The sequence below is a fragment of the Hippocampus bargibanti genome, linkage group LG11 (assembly GCF_051943395.1).
Source record: "Hippocampus bargibanti isolate YZ-2025 linkage group LG11, ASM5194339v1, whole genome shotgun sequence".
Lineage (NCBI taxonomy): Eukaryota > Metazoa > Chordata > Actinopteri > Syngnathiformes > Syngnathidae > Hippocampus > Hippocampus bargibanti.
Window position 1 is genome coordinate 2981405 of NC_142744.1, and position 24738 is coordinate 3006142.

The 24738-nt window shown below is 37.5% G+C and overlaps 1 protein-coding gene across 1 annotated transcript; it reads left to right on the forward strand.

Moving 5' to 3' along the window:
- The first annotated feature begins 2847 nt into the window (after window positions 1-2847).
- LOC148891145 (vasoactive intestinal polypeptide receptor 1-like) lies at window positions 2848-21472 on the forward strand. Its single transcript, XM_089008029.1, has 13 exons — window positions 2848-3007; window positions 4654-4762; window positions 8651-8758; window positions 9994-10094; window positions 10175-10272; window positions 11196-11328; window positions 11427-11580; window positions 13010-13070; window positions 16303-16372; window positions 16455-16549; window positions 17619-17748; window positions 17829-17870; window positions 19094-21472. The coding sequence occupies exons 1-13, from the start codon at window positions 2924-2926 to the stop codon at window positions 19238-19240; spliced, it is 1332 nt and encodes a 443-aa protein (XP_088864155.1). The 5' UTR covers window positions 2848-2923; the 3' UTR covers window positions 19241-21472.
- Window positions 21473-24738: the final 3266 nt, after the last annotated feature.

Below are 24738 nucleotides of genomic sequence, written 5' to 3' on the forward strand. Positions count from 1 at the left end.
CGGACGCACTGACGTAATGGCCAACAAGTTGCTTTTTCTAGAAGAATCGAACGTCGGAAAACTCATAACAGCTCCAGACATTGTAAAAACAACTAAAAATATAATAAATGATCACATTATATATTGTTTTTTTTTACTAGTGGTGGGCTGTCAGGGCCTGCAAGACCTTCTCTGCTGGCCTAAAAATATCGGAATCACAGACAGATGTGAATATTACGTCCATGTATTCTTATGAGTACAGCATTCATTAGATTTACTGTTGTTATTTTTTAATTTATTTGTCCATTTTGAGGCATTACTGAGCTTTTTTTGTGATTGTGATTTTTTGTAATTAAGTGAAAACGTTTTTCTTGTCTTTTTTTTTTACGTTGCTTTTGTGTGGATCCCCCCCCCCCCCGAAAAACAAAAAAAAACGTGTACATAAATAACACACACGGATGTATTCCACAATGTTCTTGCTCGAGGGAATAAACACTTGAACACCATTGTGAAGTATATTGTCCAAGCTACTGAGCCAGCATTATAATTGTACTCAATCTGCTAGCCAAACTTTATTTGACAGCTAATGGACGTTTATGTTAAGAAACAGCTGAGCTACGCAAACAGCGAATAGACATTTTGTTTGTTTGTTTTTATTGCATATGGACACATCACAGACTGCCTCGGCTTGTTCTTACTTTAACATCTTTCTAAATTGAATACTCACGAGACCTTTTACGTGATTATGATTAGCATGTGCTTCAAATATGAATTTAGACGACACCATATCACATTGACGTGCGTGTGTCTCGATGTCCGAGTCGTCCACCCGAGAGGCCTTCCGTCAAATCATAACATTCGAAATCAACAAAATAAATGACGCCAACATAGCCGAGTGACGAGCAGCGCGGGACTAATGAGGCCGGAACATTTGCAGGAATCCATTGAGAGGCGCAGACTTTTTAAATGACCATAATTGAGTTAGCCGTCACCTCAATCAAATCAAGCCGATTTGCTCATGCGCACGCATTTGTCCGGGACGTCCGCCCTGCCCCCCACGCCTCCCCTGCCTTCTTGCCCAATGACATTCATTAACGCGTGACCGATTGCCTTTTTAGCAACAAGGAAGCACGCCCGTGTTTTTAAAGGACAACTGACACCATTTATTTGGTTTCCTAACTGACATCGGAAAAACGTTTTATAGCATCTAAAATACCCAAAACACGCAGGCTGATATTTTTAGTCAAATGCAAAACACCAATAAAAATGACTTAAAGTGTCCCAAAACGACTTCAAAATGACTTCGGTGATGGCGAGTTTCAGAAGGTCTCGCCCCCTTGTTCGTGACGTCACACAGGGACGTCTTTCCTTGCTGTATAATCACAACAATGGCTTCAGACTCGGAGAAGATGCTTTTTTTTTTGCTAATCATCCAGTTATGAATATGATTCAAATAGTTCTGAAGAGGAAAGCATAAATGTTTGCAATCGATTAAAGAAGTCCTTCAGAATCAATTCGAGCCGTCAGGACTCCAATGTAGCGTCCCAGAAAATGCACAACACTTCAGATTTGTTTCAATTGATTTATTTTTTTTCTGATTTATTTGTTTGTTTATGTATTTATTGTTTATTTATGTATTCATGTTCTGTTTTTGTTTGATTTATGTATTTATTTAATTATTGCTTTTTTATTTTTAGGTTATTTATTTATTTTCAGATTATTATTATATTCTTTTTTTGATTTATTTATTGATGTTATTATTTGTAATTATTTTCAGATTTGTTTGAATTGATTTATTTATTTTCTGATTTATTTGTTTATTCATTTATGTATTCATTTTCTGTTTTTTGGTTGATTTATGTATTTATTTAATTATGGTTTTTTTTATTTTCAGGTTATTTATTTATTTTCAGATTATTTATTTTATATTATTATTATTATTATTATTATTATTATTATTATTATTATTATTATTATTAATATTAGTTTGTTTTATTTATTGATGTTATTATTTTTAATTCTTTTCAGATTTGTTTGAATTGATTTATTTATTTTCTGATTTATTTATGTATTCATTTATGGATTAATTTTCTGTTTTTTGGTTGATTTATGTATTTATTTAATTATTGCTTTTGCTTCTTTATTTTCAGGTTATATTTTTATTTTCAGATTATTTATTTTATATTCTTATTATTATATTGTTTTTTTTATTAATTTATTGATGTTATTATTTTTTTATTATTTTCAGATTTGTTTGAAATGAGTTATTTATTTATTTTCTGATTTATTTGTTTATTCATTTATGTATTCATTTTCTGTTTTTTTGGTTAATTTATGTATTTATTTAATTATTGCTTTTTTATTTTTAGGTTATTCATTTATTTTCAGATTATTATTATTATTATTATTATTATTATTATTATTATTATTATATTCTTTTTTGGTTTAATTATTGATGTTATTATTTTTAATTATTTTCAGATTTGTTTGAATTGATTTATTTATTTTCAGATTTATTTATTTATTCATTTATGTATTAATTTTCTGTTTTTTGGTTGATTCGTGTATTTATTTAATGATTGCTTTTTATTTTTAGGTTATTTATGTATTTATTTTCAGATTATTATATTATTATTATTATTATTATTATTATTATTATTATTATTATTATTATTAAATGGGCCATTGCAGCCTTGTTGCCTCTCCCGGAGATGTGAGATGCGCCTTAACCTGATTCTCAGAGAGAAAGAGAGAGAGAGAGAGAGAGAGAGAAGGAGGGGGCGTGCAAAAGAGAGACAGTGAAGGGGGGGGTTGAGACTGAAGTTTTCATCTATTTTAGGTTGACACAGTGCATATTTCATAGCGGGGCTTCTGCACACGTAGACAGGATTCAAATCATCTGGAATTATCGCCATCATCACAACCGCCTCCGACGGACGATACAATGAAACCAATAAACAGGCCCAATCGGGAAAGATTTTCCAATCGGGAGACATTTTTCCTGTTTTTGTGTCTTTATGTCCCTATGGTGAGTGTCATTGAATCTATCATTTGTATTATGTGTTATTAATTTGGCTTTTTAATTGAAACCAGATTCTTTTCTTACAAACAGTGTATTTTAGGTGTTTGATACACGATACACTGTCTGTAAGAAAAGAATCTGTTTTAAATTAGATATTAAGTAGACAGAATGAATGTAAAACAACTATTTGGATTTTTGTTTTTTTAGCTGCATGGAGCTCACGTGTCATCATTAGCGTTCATTCGGCGCCGTGATCATTGAATCGTAACGTCATGCGAGGAGAAATTAATCAGCCGGGGAAACTGTTGCATGGCTTTAAAAATGACTTCAGTCATTTTTATGTGGTGGACTTGTATTCAGATTTAAAGGACAACCGACGCCTCCGGACAAGTTGTGTCCATAATTTGTAAAACGGCTTCAAATGACTTCTACTGAGCGTATTTTACAAAGATTCCACCGCATATAGCTATATTTTACATTTTAAGACTCGCGCTGAATATTCCGGAAGTCTTGTTTTTGAGTTGGTGACGAGTCCTCACGTTACGTCACTGTAGGAACGCCCCTGACCGAAAAAAAAGGACACATTGTAGCAGTCCTTCCATCACGTCAATGCATTTTGCTGGACTTATTTGGTCTGAAAACTTCGTGTTGCACCAATAAGAGCCAGAATAAATCCTTACACAGAGCTTTGTCGCCATTTTCTGCCTCTTTTTTAGTGCTACATTTCCCCCCCTATTGCCTCAAAATGGCATGGAATAATTTCTTTAATCGATTGCAAACATGTATGCTTTCCTCTTCAGAACTACAGTAAAGTCTCGTTATATCGATATTCAAGGGAGTCCGAAAAAATATCGATATAACCGGAACTATCGATATATCCGACCCTGTTTGCATGTAATTTTCTCCGTGCGTGCATAGAAATAGTATCGATATAACCGGGACTATCGATATATCCGATATCGATATAACGAGACTTTACTGTATTTGAATCATATTCATAACTGGATGTGTAACAAGAAAGCAAATTCTCCGAATCTGAAGCCATTGTTTTGATTCATAAGCAATGCAAGACGTGTTGGCATGACATCACGAACTGGGGGCGGGACTTTCTGAAAATGCCCAATTCGCAAGACAATTTTTTTTTTGCAGATTTTGGACACTTTAAGTCATTTTTATTGGTGTTTTGCATTTGAATAAAAATTTGAATAAAAATATCATACAGTTAGGAAACAAAAAAAGTGATGTCGGTTGTCCTTTAAGGCTTATATAAGTATGTTGAAGACTTGTATAAGTAACCTGTATTGGTTTATACTGAAAAATAAATATTTAATAAAATATATGCTCTATAAAGATATGTACATGTACAACTGCAGAGAATACTATATTTGTTACTACAAAAATGTTCGTATCTACCGTCGTTCACAACTCGAATGTTCATAAGTAGGGGAGCGTGTGTACTTTGCTGCAGATGCGTTCAGTCTTACATCGTCAGTCACAATCAGACATCCGTGACAATCATCTAAAACACCGCGAGACAGCAACAATTCATTTTGACACAACAGGAAATGAAAGCGATGATGTGACTTTTTACCGTTGTTTTCGTGAGACGTGCGCGAGCGTTTCGTTTCCCTGTCTTGTGTCTTTGTTTTCAGATGGAAGCCATTCATCCGGACTGCGCCATCGTCGCTCAGCACCTGAAGGCTGGCGAGACTTGCAGCCAGACCAGGAGGAGAGAAATCGAGAACCAGACCACACGCGGCGGTTGGTGGCTCCTGATGATGCTTTGCGTGGATAAATAAATACATTATTAAATAAAAAGATAGTTAATCTGAAAATAAATCAATCATCTGAATAAAAAAATAATATCTGGAAAATCATGAAATAAGATAATAAATAAATCAACAAAAACAGAAAATAAATACACACTATACATGAAGGAATGAATACATAAATAATCCAAACAAATCTGTAAATACACAAAAAAAATATATATACACAAAAAAAGGAATATAAATACATCAATGAATAAACAAACTACTACTACCTAGTTAGCTATATTTTTGCTGTGTATTTGCTATCGATACGCTATCTAACTAGCTATCTATTAGTTATCTATTAGCTAGCTAGCTAAACTTTCTATCTATTTGAGTTATTCCGGGTTGAGTGAACGCTGGCTCGTGTGGCTGCCACTGCTCACCCGCAGAAAAACTGATTCTTTGACTTTGTGAGTTTGGAAAGGCGCTGAGAAATGAAATGTATTATTATTATTATTATTATTATTATTATTATTATTATTATTATTATAAAATAAATAATCTGAAAATAAATAAATAACCTGAACATAAAAAACAATAATTAAATAAATACATAAATCAACCAAAAAACAGAAACTGAATACATACATGAATAAACAAATAAATAAGAAAAAAATTAATCAATTCAAACAAATAAAATAACATCAATAAATAAACATAATAATAATAATAATAATAATAATAATAATAATAATAATAATAATAATACATTTTAAGCGCCTTTCAAAGCTCTCAAGGACAATTTACAGTCACAGACAAGCATAGGTACTATAATAAATAAAATACAATCACAAATAGAATGCAATAACTAAAATACAATTATACGTATATAATATAATATATATTTACAAATGAATGAACAAAAAAAACAGAGAAATGAATTAATCATCTGAAAGTAAATACAACTGAAAATATCTAAATAACCTGAAGATAAATAAAATAATAAAATAAATGAGACTAAAAAAGAAATTAAATACGTAAATGAATGAAAAAAAAAATACATCAGAAAATAAATAAATAAATAAATCATAAAATAAATAAATACATAAATAAATAAATAAATAAATAAATAAATAAATAAATAAATCCAGATAAATCTGAAAATTCAAAAATGGCGCTCTACGTCATATTTTCAATTCCCGAACAAATTCATGAACGGCATTGAATGGGTTAAAATGATGTCCAAAATCTGCACATTCTTTCAGTCAACTGATTTTTCTGATTAATTTATTTCTATTCATAATAATTTTCCCATTGTGGGACGAATAAAGGTATTCTGATTCTGATTCTGATACTATGACGTCAGCATCTCCCCATTGCGCTTCAACTGAAGGCAGATTTTTTTTCCCTTGATATGAATATTTAGCTTCTTATGTTAGCATAAACGCTTCACCGTGAGCCTTCCCGCTGCGACGGCGCCAGCCACACTTATCATCAGCGCGCTCTCCCCTGGATGTCCAAAGCAATTCCAAAAAGAGCGCGGCTAATGCTAAATAAGGTGACATTCAAGTGTCAACACATCCCCGTTTTAAAGGTCTTTTCTTTGACACAAAAAAGGGCAAATCAACAGAGAGGAAAGGAACCAAATAGGCTTTTTTTTTTGCACTGAAGACACCGTTTGTGAGTCTTATCAGGGGGGTTGAAATCATGTCCTCGTGATTACAAAATAAAAAAAAAATCACCTTTCCATTATTCATTTGACATATTGAAAAATGAGGACAAATGTTACATCACGGAATGACGTTTTTCTTTCCGTTAATGGCTAAAAAAATGAACATCGGACTGACTAAGCTTCCTGTCAGAGATGTTCGATCGGACACTGTGGACAAAGACTCGAACCTAGAAAGATTGTCTTTTACTGCCGGCAGGAGACGTAGCCATTCATGACAGACGCCTGAATTCTGCAGCCCTCTGCCAAGCTATTTATTGAGAGTATATGCAAATTAAAGTGATACATTAGTAAAACATAGTTTTGTTGATTAGAATACCACACCTTTTGAGTTCTAAGCACGAACTGCTGTATACAATAAAACATTGTCTGTTCCATGAACTGATAAATTTGTAACCTGGCTAATGAGCTCTTCCTGTGAAGGAGTTTCAAGTCGTAAACTGCTCCTGTGATAAAGGAGTTTCCCAAGTCCTAAATTCTATCCAAGGCAAATCTAGATGAAGATGACAGTTTAACATGCTGTGTGTGTTGACCTCAGATTGACCCCAGGTTGTCTGTGCTACAATTGTGTATACGAGTCACACATGTTGACTAAGCATATAACAGCATGAAACTTTTAAATATGATAACTTCTTATTCTCCAAACCAGCGCAGAGTCAATCCCACATGGGAATTTTACTACTATGTCAAAGCAGTCCAATTCAGGAATGAACTGCAGCGCAATTTATTATTAGAACGTCTCTCATAGGACCGACTACATTCATCTTCTGTCTTAACTCCAATACGGGAACATTTGTCAAGGTGAGAACCTTATTGATGTAAAAATTAATAATTCATTCACGGCACACTGCAGCATCGAAATTCGATGATACAGACGCTACCCAACTTACGAACGAGATACATTCCGAACTGTCGTTCGCGAGGTGAATTTGTTCGTAAGTTGCTTCGGTGCTATATTTTGAATGGTATGCATGTTTAAGGCTTATCTAAGTATGTTTAAGGTTTACATAAATACGTTTATGGCTTGTATAAGTAACCTGTATTGGTTTACACAGAAAAATAAACATTGAATAAAATATATGCTCTATAAGGATATGTACACGTACAACTGGAGGAATACTACATATGTTATGACAAAAATGCTCATATGTACCATCGTTCGTAACTTGAATGTTCGTAAGTAGGGGAGCATCTGTAATCCATTCACAGTAAACAATAAATAATAAATAATAAATAATAAAAAAATATAGAAAAATTAAAAAAAATAAATTAAAAAGTAAAAAAATACAATAAAAAATAACAAAAAATAAAAAATAAAAAATAAAAAATAAAAAATAAAAAATAAAAAATAAACACTAAAAACTAAATAATAAATAATAAAAAATATAAAAAAATATAAAAATAAAAAATAAAAAATAAAAAATAAAAAATAAAAAATAAAAAATAAAAAATAAAAAATAAAAAATGAAAAACGAAAAATGAAATAATAAATAATAAATAATAAATAATGAAAAATGAAATAATAAATAATAAATAATAAATAATAAATTGCATTTATAAGCGCCTTTCAAAAGTCTCAAGGACACTTTACAGGCAGAGAATAAGATCTTTTTTTTATGTGGGTGAGCAACGGCAGCAAGAGACTCTGAAATGTAAAAGGAAAAAGAAAAAAAAAAACGCCGCACAGTGTGACAGGAAGCAACGGCCCAGCGAGCCACTTTTAGAAAGGAAAGTAAGCCAAAGACTCTTTTTTAGCCGCTTTGTCGGATGTAATCTGTCAGTTTGTTTGATGAACTCAAGACACATGTCAAAAAATATTTGAGGTTGAAGTTATGGCTGATAGAGGAGGAAGTCAAGTTTTGGTTTTTTATTTTGGGCTGGCCGAGGCTATCAAACTCATTTTTTAATATCATCACGTGACCAGATGCAATTGGAAAGTATAATTGTAAGCACATTTAAATAAATTACATGCAACTCATTTCTTCATGTTCAATAACCCTCAATGTATATGGCCAATGACTTCACATATAAGGCGCACCGGTGTATAAGGCGCAGGGTCAACTTTGGAAGAAAATCAAGTTTGGTTTGGTTGCGCCTTAAACACCGGAATATACGGTATTTACTTGGCCAACAACAGTGAAAAAAAAATTCACATTCTGCTTCCAGGATGTCAAACGGAATGGGACCAGATTGGATGTTGGTTGAAAGCCAACGTGGGTCAAGTGGTCAACCTGTCGTGCTCTGGCATCTTTCAACATTTCTCCCGAGGTCGAGGTCAGTTGCTCAAAATGCTTAAAGGACAACCGACGCCTGCGGACAAGTTGTGTCTGTTATTTGTAAAATGGCTTCAAATGACTTCTACTGAGCAGATTTTACAAAGATTCCACCGCATATAGCTATATTTTACGTTTTAAGACTCACGCTGAATATTCACGTGATGTCACGTCAGGAACGCCCCTAACCGAAAAAGCGACACACAATGCATTTTGGGTACTTTGTTTGGTCTGAAAACTTTGCGTTGATCCATGTCGATGGCGAAATTAGAAGGAAAACACATAAATAACACGATAGTGAATCGTGTGTTGCACCAAGACTACTATTTGATACTAGTTGACCCAAATTCCCAGCAGACAAATCAGCCCATTTCCAACGAAGCTTGGGCGCCATCTTGTGAATTTTCTGGGACGCTACATTGGAGTCCTGACGGCTCGAATTGATCCGGAAGGACTTCTTTAATCGATTGCAAACATTTATGCTTTCCTCTTCAGAACTATGTGAATAATATTTATAACAAGAAAGCATCTTATCCGACTCTGAAGCCATTGTTTTGATTTTAGAGCAAGGCGAAGACATCCTGGTGTGATGTCACGAACAAGGGGGCGGGACCTTCTGAAACTCGGCATCTCCGAGGTCATTTTGAAGTCGTTTTGGGACACTTTAAGTCAGGGGTGTCAAAGTCATTTTTTGCCGCGGGCCACATTGTAGTTATGGTTTCCTCTTGAGGGCCGTTATGAATTTGGGGAACCCATTAGAATGTTTAAATCCCTTCAAATATTACATATAGAGCACACAGCAAATTAATGAATAACTCGTTTTCAAATCTAAAGTCAAGAATAATGACTTTTATTGTGGTTGACGTCCAAAAATATGAAATTTTGGCTCAGATTTTAGCAATCATCATGGAATTTAACAAGTTTGATTTGCTTTCGCGGGCCGAAAAAAAACGATGTGGCGGGCCGGATTTGGCCCGCGGGCCTTGGCTTTAACACCAGTGCTTTAAGTCATTTATATCGGTGTTTTGCATTTGACTAAAAATATCAGCCTGCGTGTTTTGGGTATTTTAGATGCTATAAAACGTTTTTCTGATGTCAGTTAGGAAACAAAAAAAAATGGTGTCGGTTGTCCTTTAAAGTTCATCTTGGAATCTGTAGCGGCTTACAAAATAAGCCTTTGCACTTTGATGTCGATCATGAAAACGATCCTGACGTTCTCTTTGCCTCCATTGTTAGGATTAGTTTACAGAAACTGTACAGCAGAAGGCTGGTCGGATATTTACCCACCCTACCAGGAAGTTTGTGCTTTTAGCGACGACAACGGACCTGAATCTGAGGTGAGTTGGAAACGCTAGGAATTCGTATGCCGGGCAAAATATTTGCCAAACGACTGTGTACTTTGTTTCCCTGATTGCAGACGAGTTATCTTTCCACATTCAGACGAGTGTACACCGTGGGCTATGCCACGTCGCTCATCTCGCTCATCACTGCTGTCGTGCTGTTCACTGCTTTCAGGTAATTCATAAATACATCAATAAATAAACAAATAAAGAAAATAAATACACAAAATAAACAAACAAATACAGTAAAGTCTCGTTATATCGATATTGGTTATATCGATAGTACTGCTTATTACGATATTTTTTCCGACTCCCAAGAATATCGATATAACGAGACGTTACTGTATAAACAAAAGTATGTACACAAATATATACAAAATTTAAACAAATATAAACACAAATAATGTAAACAAATAAATACAAAATTAAAGAAACAAGTACATAAACAGATACATACATAACAATAAACAAATACACGAATGAACAGATAAATCCTCATCAAGTGTTTAATGCTGATGAAACCGGCCACTCCATTCCATCAAGCCATCAACGACGATCACAAAAGTCAATAAAATGACTTTATTATACAGTACAGTTTATTTCTTTAATTATCATACCATATCACATTTATTATACATAAAATAAGGTATATTTTGTGTAAGTTTTGAACATTAGAAAGTATAAAATTATGTTTTATGGGGACCTTGGAAGGGATTGGATTGGATTGGATATGCCTTTATTCGTCTCACAGTGGAGAAATTTACATTTCACAGCAGCAAAGTGATGAAAGGAATGAAAGTAGAAAAAAAAATACATGAGCTGCTGGAAAGGCAGCCACTCTCGCGGCGCCGTCTTGAAGTCAAAAGAACAAAAAAAAAACTAAATAACAAATAATATGACAGCAAAGAGACAATATGACAAAACAATTATTCTCATTTTAATAGTTTACTATGGGAAATTCAGTTTTGGGATACACACTTTTCGCCTTACACACTCTGTCTGGGAACCAATTAAGTTGGTAAGCCAAGGTATCCCAGTATATTTACAACTCCTGGTCGACCGGTTGCCCCCCCCCCCCACCCCCCACTCTCTCTTCAGGAAGTTCCGCTGTACCAGGAATTACATCCACATCAACCTTTTCTCCTCGTTTATCCTGAGGGCCAGCGCAGTCTTCGTAAAAGACGCGGTGCTTTTCTCGGACGAGACCCTGGACCACTGCTCCATGTCCACGGTGAGTCCTCATCTGAGTGACGTCAGGTGTGTGAAGAAGTTGACTTTGAATTTGAAGAAAAAATAAAATAAAATCGATCTGACGAAATTTTCCGTCAGACGGCGTGCAAGTCAGCCGTGGCGTTCTTCCAGTTCAGCATCCTGGCCAATTACTTTTGGCTGCTGGTGGAGGGCATGTATCTGCAGACCTTGTTGGCGCTCACCTTCGTCTCGCAGAGGAAGTACTTCTGGTGGTACATCGTGATTGGATGGGGTAAGGAAGGCGCTCGGTGTTAATTAAAGTGTTCCAAGTCATCCTTATCTTGTCTGCCATGCACGTGAAGGACAAACGAAGAAGCACTTTGCAGAGGACTGTGTGTATTTCTTCTTTAAAATAGGCCAATTAAAGTTTGGGAAGACTGACGGACAGCCTTCAATGTCATCATTACAGGATATTTTACCACAGAGATGGCCAATTTACATGCTGGAAAGGAAACTATTTGACCATCAGTGCGACTGAGGGGCCACATTGGCTCACGCACTACCTTACAAATGACAAATGACATCCTGTATATGAGCCCCTTAAAGGACAACCGACACCTGCGGACAAGTTGTGTCCATAATTTGTAAAATCACTTGAAATGACTTCTACTGAGCGTATTTTAATAAGATTCCATCGTATATAGCTATATTTTACATTTTAAGACTCACGCTGAATATTCCGGAAGTCTTGTTTTTGAGTTGGTGACGAGTCGGTACGTGACGTCACTGAAGGAACGCCCCTGATCGAGAAAGCGACACACAATGCATTTTGGGTACTTTGTTTGGTCTGAAAACTTCGTGTTGATCCGTGTTAAAAGGAAAAAACATAAATAACGCAATGGTGAATCGTGTGTTGCACCAAGACTACTATTTCATACTAGTTGACACAAATCAGCCCATTTCCAACAGAGCTTGGGCGCCATCTTGTGCATTTTCCGGGACGCTACATTGGAGTCCTGAGAGGCTCGAATTGATACGGAAGGACTTCTTTAATTGATTGCAAACATTTATGCTTTCCTCTTCAGAACTATTTGAATCGTATTCATAACTGGATGAGTAACAAGAAAGCATCTTCTCCAAATCTGAAGCCATTGTTTTGATTCTAGAGCAAAGCAAAGACGTCCTGGCGTGACGTCACGAACAAGTGGGCGGGACCTTCCGAAACTCGGCAATTTCCGGGGTCATTTTAAAGTAGTTTTGGGATACTTTGTCATTTCTATTGGTGTTTTGCATTTACTAAAAATATCATACTGCGTGTTTTGGGTATTTTAGATGCTATCAAACATTTTTCTGATGTCAGTTAGGAAACAAATAAATGGTGTCGGTTGGTGTTGAAAAGAAAAAAAAAAGTATTTCATGTACAAAAAAAATGAGTGTACAACTGCACAAAAAAATGTTTATAAAAAACTACATTGTGCAAAGTATAAAAATACAGTGTAAAGCATATACAATCTCAGTAACTGTATTATTGTTATTATTTTTTTTATCATTGTTTTATCTTTTGGATTCGAGATTAAATGGGTTATTGAAAAGTTATCAATTAAAATGAAAGAAAAAAAAAGATACACTTTGGGTATTATTATCATTGGATTTCATTGATGGCACTCGTAACTTACTGCTTCCCTTTTTTGGTTGACCGTATTGTTGACAATTCCTCACAGGCCTCCCATCAACTATTCTCCTCGCCTGGATGCTCATGAGATACTTCTATGATGACAGAGGGTAAGAATTGATCTATTCGCTATCTAGTTGACAAGCTAGCTATCTACCTGTATTAGCTAGCTAGCTAGCTAGCTTTCTATCTATTTGAGTTATTTCCGGGTCAGGTCGAGTAAATGCTGGCGCATGAGGCTGCCACTGCAAAACTAATCCTGTGACTGTAAAGTGACCTTGAGAGTTTTGAAAGGCGCTTAGGAATGAAATGTATTATTATTATTATTATTATTATTATTATTATTATTATTATCAGTGCTCCGTCAGAGTCAATCCCGACTGAAAAAAAAGCACAGTAATGCCTCAAAATGGACGAATAAATTAAAAAATAACAACAGTAAATCTAATGAATGCTGTACTAATAAGAATACATGGACGTAATATAATTAACATCTGTCTGTGATTCCGATATTTTTAGGCCAGCAGAGAAGGTCTTGCAGGCCCTGACGGCCCACCACTAGTTATGATGATTATTGATGATGATGATGATGATGATGATGATTATTATTATTATTATTATTATTATTATTATTGATGATGCTGATGATGATGATTATTATTATTATTATGATTAAGATGATGATGATTATTACAGTAAAGTCTCGTTATATCGATATCGGATATATCGATAGTCCCGGTTATATCGATACTATTTCTATGCACGCACGGAGAAAATTACATGCAAACAGGGTCGGATATATCGATAGTCCCGGTTATATCGATATTTTTTCGGACTCCCTTGAATATCAATATAACGAGACTTTACTGTATTTAGACAACATACAACCGTACGTTGTTGCATCAGACCACGACAAACAAACGAAATTCTGATTCCATTTCTTTTCACATGGATCTACAGTAAAGTCTCGTTATATCCTTATCGGGTTTATCGATAGTACTGCTTATTACGATAGTACTGCTTATTACGATACTATTTCTATGAACGCAAGGAGAAAATTTACATGCCGCGGGATTGGATATATCGATAGTCCGGTTATATCGATATGTTTTCCGACTCCCGAGAATATCGATATAACGAGACTTTACTGTAGTTGCTGGGATGACACAGATAACCTTGGCATTTGGTGGATTATGCGATCCCTCTCGCACGTTCACGCGACGGCGCATGGCTCTGCGTGGACGTCGACTGCCAGGCGCAGAATGGCACCCCGTACAGCCGTATGGGACCAGGTCTCGGCCGGACGCCGACGTGGGCGTGAATTGCCCGGCTCCGGGGGAACGAGACCAGTCCAGAGCCGCTCCGGGATCCAGCGGTGAGTGGGGTCTCGGACTGACATTGACGCGGACGTTGCACGGCTCGTCGTGGATGAGACTCAATTCGTCATGCACGACGACAGCGTGGCTGGACGTGGGCGTGCAATGCCAGTCACCCAGGGTCACCCTGGACGGCCACCTGGAAGGAGGTCTCGGCCGGACGTTTACGTGGACGTTGCGGCTCGTCGAGTGACGCGATTCAAACGCGACGAGGCTTTCGCTAACGTGGACGTAGCATTGCCAGGCACAGGGTGGAAATGAGACGGGTCCGATGTACCTGCGGGATCCGATGGTTGGCCGATTCATTCGGTCACGGTTTGCAAGGTGGTGATGGCGGGTTCGGATCCCAAAAAGCAGGCAGGAGGGAGCAGGAGGTTGTTTGACAAATTGTATTAAAATAAAGTCAGCAGGAACAAAATGTAAAACATCAAAATGATCTGAATGGAAAAAATACAAAGTAGCAAAAGAAAACCAAGTGTAAAAGTCCGCCAAGGTTAAACAAACACGTACACAATGCATGCTGCAACCAAGCAGCAAACAAACAATGAATCGGCACCGGATGGTCGTGCCGGGTGTTCTTTTAAATGTCAATGATTAAACGACCAACACCTGCGAGGCTGCAGGCAGGGCTGACGTCGCTACCCGCTGGTCGCCAATCTGATCGGGACGACCAGCACCTGTGCAGGTGCAGGCGGGGCCGACAGCGCCCCCCCTTGGTCGCCAACCAGATCATGACAGTACCCCCCCTTCAAGGGGCTGCTTCCAGAAGTCCCAACAGTCTCCCAAAAGGTCCACTCGCCAGGGAACGGTCGGTGGAGAGGGCAACCGCTGCCTCTCCAGCATACGACGGGCGGCGGCCTGATGGGAACGGGACTCGGCCTGGGGTGGACGAAGACGCGGCACGGATCGTCGTGGGCGTGAGTGCGATCCCTCTCGCACGTTCACGCGACGGCGCATGGCTCTGCGTGGACGTCGACTGCCAGGCGCAGAATGGCACTCCGTACAGCCGTATGGGACCAGGTCTCGGCCGGACGCCGACGTGGGCGTGAATTGCCCGGCTCCGGGGGAACGAGACCAGTCCAGAGCCGCTCCGGGATCCAGCGGTGAGTGGGGTCTCGGACTGACATTGACGCGGACGTTGCACGGCTCGTCGTGGATGAGACTCAATTCGTCATGCACGACGACAGCGTGGCTGGACGTGGGCGTGCAATGCCAGTCACCCAGGGTCACCCTGGACGGCCACCTGGAAGGAGGTCTCGGCCGGACGTTTACGTGGACGTTGCGGCTCGTCGAGTGACGCGATTCAAACGCGACGAGGCTTTCGCTAACGTGGACGTAGCATTGCCAGGCACAGGGTGGAAATGAGACGGGTCCGATGTACCTGCGGGATCCGATGGTTGGCCGATTCATTCTGTCACGTTTTGCGAGGTGGTGATGGCGGGTTCGGATCCCAAAAAGCAGGCAGGAGAGAGCAGGTTGTTGTTTGACAAATTGTATTAAAATAAAGTCAGCAGGAACAAAATGTAAAACATCAAAATGATCTGAATGGAAAAAATACAAAGTAGCAAAAGAAAACCAAGTGTAAAAGTCCGCCAAGGTTAAACAAACACGTACACTATGCATGCTGCAACCAAGCAGCAAACAAACAATGAATCGGCACCGGATGGTCGTGCCGGGTGTTCTTTTAAATGTCAATGATTAAACGACCAACACCTGCGAGGCTGCAGGCAGGGCTGACGTCGCTACCCGCTGGTCGCCAATCTGATCGGGACGACCAGCACCTGTGCAGGTGCAGGCGGGGCCGACAGCGCCCCCCCTTGGTCGCCAACCAGATCATGACAGATACTATTTCTATGAACGCAAGGAGAAAATTTACATGCCGCGGGATTGGATATATCGATAGTCCGGTTATATCGATATGTTTTCCGACTCCCGAGAATATCGATATAACGACACTTTACTGTAGTTGCTGGGATGACACAGATAACCTTGGCATTTGGTGGATTATCAAAGGTCCAATCACGGCTACGTTGTTGGTGAGTTGCTTTTTCTTTATTTCGTGTCCAAAGACTGAGAATGGATAGTAGGCGCTAAAAACACCGCTGTCATAACTTCCAGGTCAACGTCGTCATCTTCATTAACGTGATCCGCATCCTTGTCCAGAAGCTGAAATCTTCCGCCATGTCCGGGAACAACGACACTGGACATTTTATGTGAGTCGCGGAAGATTAAATATTCAAAAAAAACTGGCTTTGATGTGGTCAACATTGCTTTGGACTCCGAATGAACTGGCAGGAGTACGAACCAAGAGGAGCGAGTATTTTCATGTGGCTTTAACAGATGACTGGGGGCGGGGAATAGAGGACCAAAACAAGCCGGCTACCATTTTCTTGTGAGGAGAACGGGCTCGTTCGCGAACGACACATCACTCATTGTGGTAGCTCCGTGTGTATCCCGAAAAATAGTTCGTATACCAAGGTAAATTTTTCATAAATTTAACTTTCGTAAACCAAGTGGTTCGTAAACCGAGGTATCACTGTACAGTATATTCATTTCTGAATTCAACTCTCAGGTCACTGAGTTATTGTTTTGTCTCATGACATATAATCCATTAATTGGAAATTTGCATTTGGGTCGCCCTTGCTATTTCAAATAAAAAAGGACACCTGAAAGGTCAACCGACGTCACTGTTTTGTTTCTTAACTGACATCAGAAAAACGTTTTATAGCATCTAAAATACCCAAAACACGCAGTATGATATTTTTATTCAAATGCAAAACACCAATAAAAATGACTTCAAGTGTCCAAAATCTGCAAAAAATTGAGCTGCGAATTGGGCATTTTCAGAAAGTCCCGCCCCCAGTTTGTGACATCACGCCAAGACGTCTTGCATTGCTGGAGAATCAAAACAATGGCTTCAGATTCGGAGAATATGCTTTCTTGTTACACATCCAGTTATGAATACGATTCAAATAGTTCTGAAGAGGAAAGCATACATGTTTGCAATCGATTAAAGAAGTACAGTAAAGTCTCATTATATCGATATCGGATATATCGATAGTCCCGGTTATATCGATACTATTTCTATGCACGCACGGAGAAAATTACATGCAAACAGGGTCGGATATATCGATAGTCCCGGTTATATCGATATTTTTTCGGACTCCCTTCAATATCGATATAACGAGACTTTACTGTACTTCCGTGTCATTTTGAGGCAACATTGGGAGGAAATGTCTCACCCCCCCCCCCCCACATGTGAATGTTTGTTTTCTTCCTTAGAAGGCTGGCTAAATCCACACTCTTCCTCATACCTCTGTTCGGGATGCACTACACCGTGTTTGCCTTCCTGCCCGAAAACACGGGCGTTGCAGCCCGGCTCTACATCGAGTTGGGCCTTGGATCCTTCCAGGTAGCACCTGCTCGTCAAATAAGACATTTTTTTTCCACATAAGACCCTGTTAGAACGTCTGTTGCTTTTCTGTTTTTCAGGGCTTTGTGGTTGCTCTGCTTTATTGTTTCATGAATGGAGAGGTAAGCCATTTTAAAGTACAGTGATACATTGGCTTACGAACTGAATTGGTTCCCAGAAAGTGTGTGTAAGGCGAAAAGTGTGTATTCCAAAAATTAATTTCCTATAGGAAACCATTAAAATGAGAATAATCCGTTCCCAGGTCCCCATAAAACATAATTTCCTATTTTCTAAGCCTTAAAACTACACAAAATATACATTGTTTTATGTAGAATAAATGTGCTATGGTATTGTAATTAAAGAAATAAATTGTACTGGATAATAAAGTCATTTTATTGACCTTTGGGATGGTCATTGATGGCTTGATGGAATGGATAGCTTTTTGGATAACGTTTTTCAAGGAGCTCTGGGTTGTACACTTTAGAAGTTGTGATAATGCAACAGCAACAGATGCAGGCAGACACACTAGAAACTTCATTAATAGCTGTTTCCCTTGCTTGTATGTTCCCTTCAAATTGTACAGATGGCTTGTGCGGGTTATTTGCCGAGCCTGATTGATGGGATATTTTAACCTTGCAGTCTACACTCTGCCTTTGAACTATCAATAAAGTTGAAACGAGTGTTTTCTATCCATTTTCTCACCATGTTCACTTTTGTTCTTTTTTCATTTTTGTTTTTTGGTTTCAAGCTCTGTCATCTCCCTTTCGTGTGGGTGTGTTTCTGTAACCCCTCCCCTCGCTCACTGCTGTGTGAGTACCCTGCCTCCTCTACCACGGATCTTGACCAATCACGTGCGGCTTTAACCGAAGTCTGGGCTGTCATTTCAGGAGCTCCAAGAACCGGCTCGTTCGAGAATGACACATTACTCATTGTGGCAGCTCCGTGTGTTTCCCGAAAAATAGTTTGTATGCCAAGATGATATTCTCGCGAATTTAATGTTCGTAAGGCGAAAAGTTCGTTAGCTAAAGCGTTCGTAAACCGAGGTATCACTGTACAATGTAGTTTTCCCATTAAAAAAAATGTGTCTCCGAATATACAGTAAAGTCTCGTTATATCGATATTCAAGGGAGTCCGAAAAAATATCGATATAACCGGGACTATCGATATATCCGACCCTGTTGGCATGTAATTTTCTCCGTGCGTGCATAGAAATAGTATCGATATAACCGGGACTATCGATATATCCGATATCGATATAACGAGACTTTACTGTATTTTCTTTGGCTTGACAATCACACCATGTTTAGTTTGTTCAATTCAACTAATAAATGTGGTTGCTTCCCAGGTGCAGGCAGAGTTGCGGAGGTGGCTTTGGAAATGTCACAACCAAAGTCGGCGTATGCCAGCCAAGCGAAGCATCAGTCAGTTTAGTGTCGGAGCACACGCGGGGCTACAGCGGCCCCCCTCTACCGGCAACATATCCACTGTATGACCGGAAGCAAACTCTGAAGGGACGTTAAAAATGGACATTTTGGGGTTTTGGTTGATTTGTTTTGCGCTGCACTGAGCCTTTTTGAGAGCACCTTCTATCTTTGTGTGTCTTTGTGTCTCAAAGATGTTTTATGTTGACCCTGAAAGGACAACCGACGTCTCCGGACAAGTTGTGTCCATAATTTGTAAAATCACTTCAAATGACTTCTACTGAGTGTATTTTACAAAGATTCCACGCTATATTTCACGTTTTAAGACTAGCGCTGAATATTCAGGAAGTCTTGTTTTGGAGTTGATGACGATATCTGACGTGACGTCACGGAGGGAACGCCCCTGACCGAGAAAGCGACACACAATGCATTTTGGGTACTTTGTTTTGGTCTGAAAACTTCGTGTTGGGCCGTGTTAATGGCGGAATTAGAAGGAAAACACATAACGCGATGGTGAATCGTTGTGTATGGCACCAAGACTACTATTTGATACTAGTTGACACAAATTCCCAGCAGACAAATCAGCCAATTTTCCAACGGAGCTCGGGCGCCATCTTGTGCATTTTCTGGGACGCTATATTGGAGTCCTGACGGCTCGAATTGATACGCAAGTACTTCTTTAATCGATTGCAAACATTTATGCTTTCCTCTTCAGAACTATTTGAATCATATTCATAACTGGATGAGTAACGAGAAAGCATCTTCTCCGAATCTGAAGCCATTGTTTTGATTCTCGAGCAAGGCAAAGACGTCCTTGCGTGACGTCACGAACAAGGAGGCGGGACCTTCTGAAAGTCGCCATCTCCGAGGTCATTTTGAAGTAGTTTTGGGACATTTCAACTCATTTTTATTGGTGTTTTGCATTTGACTAAAAATATCAGCCTGTGTGTTTTGGGTATTTATTTTAGATGCTATAAAACGTCTTTCTGATGTCAGATAGGAAACAAAAAAATGGTGTCGGTTGTCCGTTAATATGAAGGCATTTTAAATAACTGTGAAATATTAAATATGTGATCTTCACTTTTTTGTAAATTCTGCTTAGGGTTTCTTTTCACAAACTCAAACTCTTATTTTTTTGTTTCCTTACAATTGTTCATCATGGCTATATAGGTTACAGTATATAACATATATCAGGATAATCCAGTAATATCATTTTCAAAAATATCTATAATATACAAACAAAATATAAAAAAAGTAAAACCAAAAAGCAAACAACCGCAATAAAATAAATATGTAACCAACAACTACCAATCGGGTATGACAATTTTGCACAGTTTTATTGAGCCATCAAATGTACACAACATAGATGTCAATTTTGAACTTCACTTTTTTTGACAACACGGGAAGCTGGATGAATAAATATCGTTTTTGTTTTTTTTATATATACATTTACTTTTCTTATATGCATGTCACTACAGACACTAGCATTCATTTTACTAACACAGGCTTGGTAAGTCAAGCGTTCAAAATGCAGTTTTAACACTGCACGACTCAGTCAAGAGGTAAAAAAAAAATAATATAAAAATGAAATACACAATTATATACAGTAATACCTTGGCTTACGAACGTAATTGCTTCCCAGACAGAGTGTGTAAGGAGAAAAGTGTGTATCCCAAAAATTAATTTCCCATAGGAAACCATTAAAATGAGAATAATCCGTTCCCAGGTACCCATAAAACATAATTTTCTACTTTCTAATTTTCTAAGCCTTAAAACTACACAAAATATACATTCTTTTATGTATAATAAATGTGCTATGGTATTATGATTAAAGAAATAAACTGAACTGTATAATAAAGTCATTTTATTTACCTTTGTGATGGTCGATGGCTTGATGGAATGGAGTGGCCGCTTTCATCAGCATTAAACACTTGACGAGGAACGTAACCTTCTTTCACCATCTTGAAGAATGATTCCTTGTAGGTGCTTTCTCTGCGATAATTTTACCTAGTTCCTCATCAATTGTGTTCTGTTTAGCTGGGTTGATAGCTTTTTGCATCAAGTGTACAGATGGCTTGTGCGGGTTATTTGTGGAGCCTGATTGATGGGATATTTTAACCTTGCAGTCTACACTCTGCCTTTGAAACTTCGTATGCCAAGGTAAAATTTTCATAAATGTAACGTTCGTAAACCGAAAAGTTCGTAAGCCAAGGGGTTCGGAAACCGAGGTATCACTGTATATATATGTATGTGTGTGTGTGTGTGTGTGTGTGTGTGTGTGTGTGTGTGTGTGTGTGTGTGTGTGTGTGTGTGTGTGTGTGTGTGTGTGACAAAACACCGTGTAGATTCATATCAAGAGCAGCTGAGTAACAACTGTACATTCAAAAATGCATTGGCAATAAACAGAACTCACAGTTAGTAAAACACACAAAAAATACTTCAGATACTTGTAATATTCAGTTGGAAAAAAAATGTTCTCAATTGCTTTCTATCCTGTGACCTCAGATGAACTCGGTCGGCATAGCCTAGCCTAGCTCAGTTTATGCTAATTTACCCCAAAAATTAGCTCACTCGCTTTTGAGGTGCTTGTGAAATTTTTAAACCAAAATGATAATTTGACATATATATATTTTTTTTGCAAACAAGTCGAAGATTTTACTTGTCACCTGGCACTTAACAAGCAATTGCAACTGTCCATCGATGGCCTTTTGCCCTTTTTTCTTTGACACGTATACTCAAAAAGAGCCCACGTTCACTCAGGCGATGCTGGAGATATCAAGGTCAATGTTACTCAATGTGAAACTAAATGAGGGGTGAAAAAGGGGATTTGAGGACTAAAGTAAGTTCAGGTTTGTTTTTTTTGGGGGGGGAATACTCTGACGTCACAGAAGGCACAGTTAAAAAATAAAACATCACAATATTAACACATTATTTTGAAAATCGTCGTACGTAAGGCCAGTCGCTTGAAATTTCATGTAAACTATTTCAAATGTTTTTAAAATCTATTTTTATTAACTCGTTGTTTCTTTACAGTGGCTTCATATTTACATAACGTCTCCTTTCACGCATGGTGATAAGAGCATTTTTTTAGGTACCGAAATGAAACAAATAGATCAAAAGTTAATACTTCCAACGAGTAAACAATCTTATGATTAAAATGTCATGAAAAATAAATATGCTCAAATACAATTACTACTGGTTACATTGACAAATTTAATATTTTTTATTTCACAGTTTAGTTCACATCAATCGCATTCGTTACTTTCGCCATCTCGCCTACTAGCAAGTTAGCTAGCGCCTAGCTAGGCATATCGTGACCTCGTTTGTGCAAAGAATAGCTCGATGAAGTGTATACGTACTAATTTAGCGACGTCACCCCATTCACCAACTACTACAAATGTAAAAGAAGCATGACTGACCTCTTGTGACAGGCATAAAACAGCACACGTATACAGCTAACAGCTTTGAGACATGGTCGTTAGCATCTGAGCTGCATTCAGACTCAGAATGACAGCTGGCGGCGATAGTGCACGTAAGAACTGCAACCCCCCCCCCAATACTCGCATAAAATAATGCAAATAAGATGAATATTGCGAGACATTCAAGAAAAACACCGAAAAACATGACCTGTCAGCTTATCTACTGTAAACATCCATGTATTAATTCCAGCAATAACCGTATGTAATATAAAAGCGCCGAGCCTATTACGTCATCAAACAACGCAATGCATACCTGTCAACCGGACGTATTTTGATGTCTTCTGTATTCGATTTTTGCACATTTTTAGATGTGTACGGCATACAAGAAAGTTTGTTCTGGAACCGCAAAAACTGTTAAATATAATTTTGAAATATTTTCGATTGCGTTTTTGTCATTAAATATTAGCAGTAATTTTAATTATAAGTCGTAAAAAGTTAAGTCGACCACCAACAAAACAAGTCCGTGTGAAAAATCTCGACAGGATAAATAAGTTCCGAGAAGACGAGTTCCGGTCAAGTGGAATTTCATTTGGAAATCAGTTAAATTAAACATTTTACCGTGTTTTTCCCCCCGCCTTAATATCATTCACATTTTTATCGACATTATACATCATAAGATTGAAAAAAAAGCCACAATCCTCTACAACAACGAACATACTTTATCATTGCTGGAAATATGTTGTAACTTGTTAAAAGTATTCATGTTTACATGTGAAATTTTGTTCATAAAATTGCGCAATGAAATATTACACACGCGTTTGTTTGTTTTTTTCTCGGTAAGGAAAAATTGAGCCGTTAGTAAGGTTACAATGTCTCGCAGGTTGACAGGTATGGCAATGGTCACTTTTTTTTACATTTTTGACAGTTGAGAAAATGTTACTTTTGACTGTACAGATTTAGGTGTGAAGATGATTCATTTTTTACATTATTTCGTATGGGTGGGTTATAATATATTTTGAAATTGAAGATTCCACTGCACACGACGCTGGTACTGGATATCATAAATGTAATGTTAGTGATCTAAAACTACAGTATTTATTTTACATTTTAATTTGAGAGGGTTAATGAAGATGATGTGACGTTTAAAAAAAATGAAGTATAGTTCACAATATGTATCTTTAGAAAATGTTATATTAATATGTACTACAGTAATCCCTCGGTTTTCACGGTTAATGCGAACCAGGACCACCCGCGATAGATGAAAATCCGCAAAGTAGAGTTATACAATAATTATATAATAATAACTTAGGTGATAAACCATGGAATAAATCCCATTTGAAAACCCACCTATTTAAAATTGCATTTTCTGTGTAGCTCTCTCTTTTGTTTCTATTTATAATTATATAATAATATTTTATTTATTGTATGCTATTTGTGATTGTATTGTATTTATTATAGTACTCATGCTTTTCTGTGACTGTAAAGTGTCTTTGAGAGCTTTGAAAGGCGCTTAAAATGTAATGTAATGCATTATTATTATTATTATTATTATTATTATTATTATTATTATTATTATTATTATTATTATTATTATATCCTGCTGTCATTGAGTGACGTCAGCACTGGGAACCAATCAAGCTACAACCATGTACAAACCTCTGAGTCATTCAGCCGTTTTTTTTTTTTAATTATGTAACGTTTTTTTTTTACTAAACCGCAAAGTAGGGAGGGATCACTGTTTAGAGTTTATGTGAAAAAAAAATAAATAGAAGACAATGAACCTGAAAAGATGGTAGCACTTCATCATGACACACAAAAAAAAAACCAATAACATGGCGAGTAAAGCACAACACTGTACATTCAATGCGGAAAATGGCTTTTGTCAACGTCTGTTGTAAACAAATAAAAATGAGTGAAGGACGAGGCACTTTTTGTCGACATGGGGTGTGTGAAAGGGGTGTTTGATATCCTTGTACGACGTGTATAAAGCTGCAGATGAAGTCAATAAAAAGTCACGGCACTGCTCTATTGCACTGTAGATGTATAAGAATTCATAGAAAAGTCATTCATTTTGGCACTAAGTCTACTTTAACAGTCCGCCATCTTGAGTTCAAGAAAGAAGGTTAGGACTCCATTTTGTTTTGTGTTTT

Excerpts from the sequence above, each read along its gene's own strand:
- LOC148891145 (XM_089008029.1), top strand. The coding sequence starts at position 2,924 with ATGAAACCAATAAACAGGCCCAATCGGGAAAGATTTTCCAATCGGGAG. Across the intron at positions 4,763-8,650 it reads GAACCAGACCACACGCGGCG|GATGTCAAACGGAATGGGAC; the intron begins GTTGGTGGCTCC and ends TTCTGCTTCCAG. Across the intron at positions 8,759-9,993 it reads ACATTTCTCCCGAGGTCGAG|GATTAGTTTACAGAAACTGT; the intron begins GTCAGTTGCTCA and ends CTCCATTGTTAG.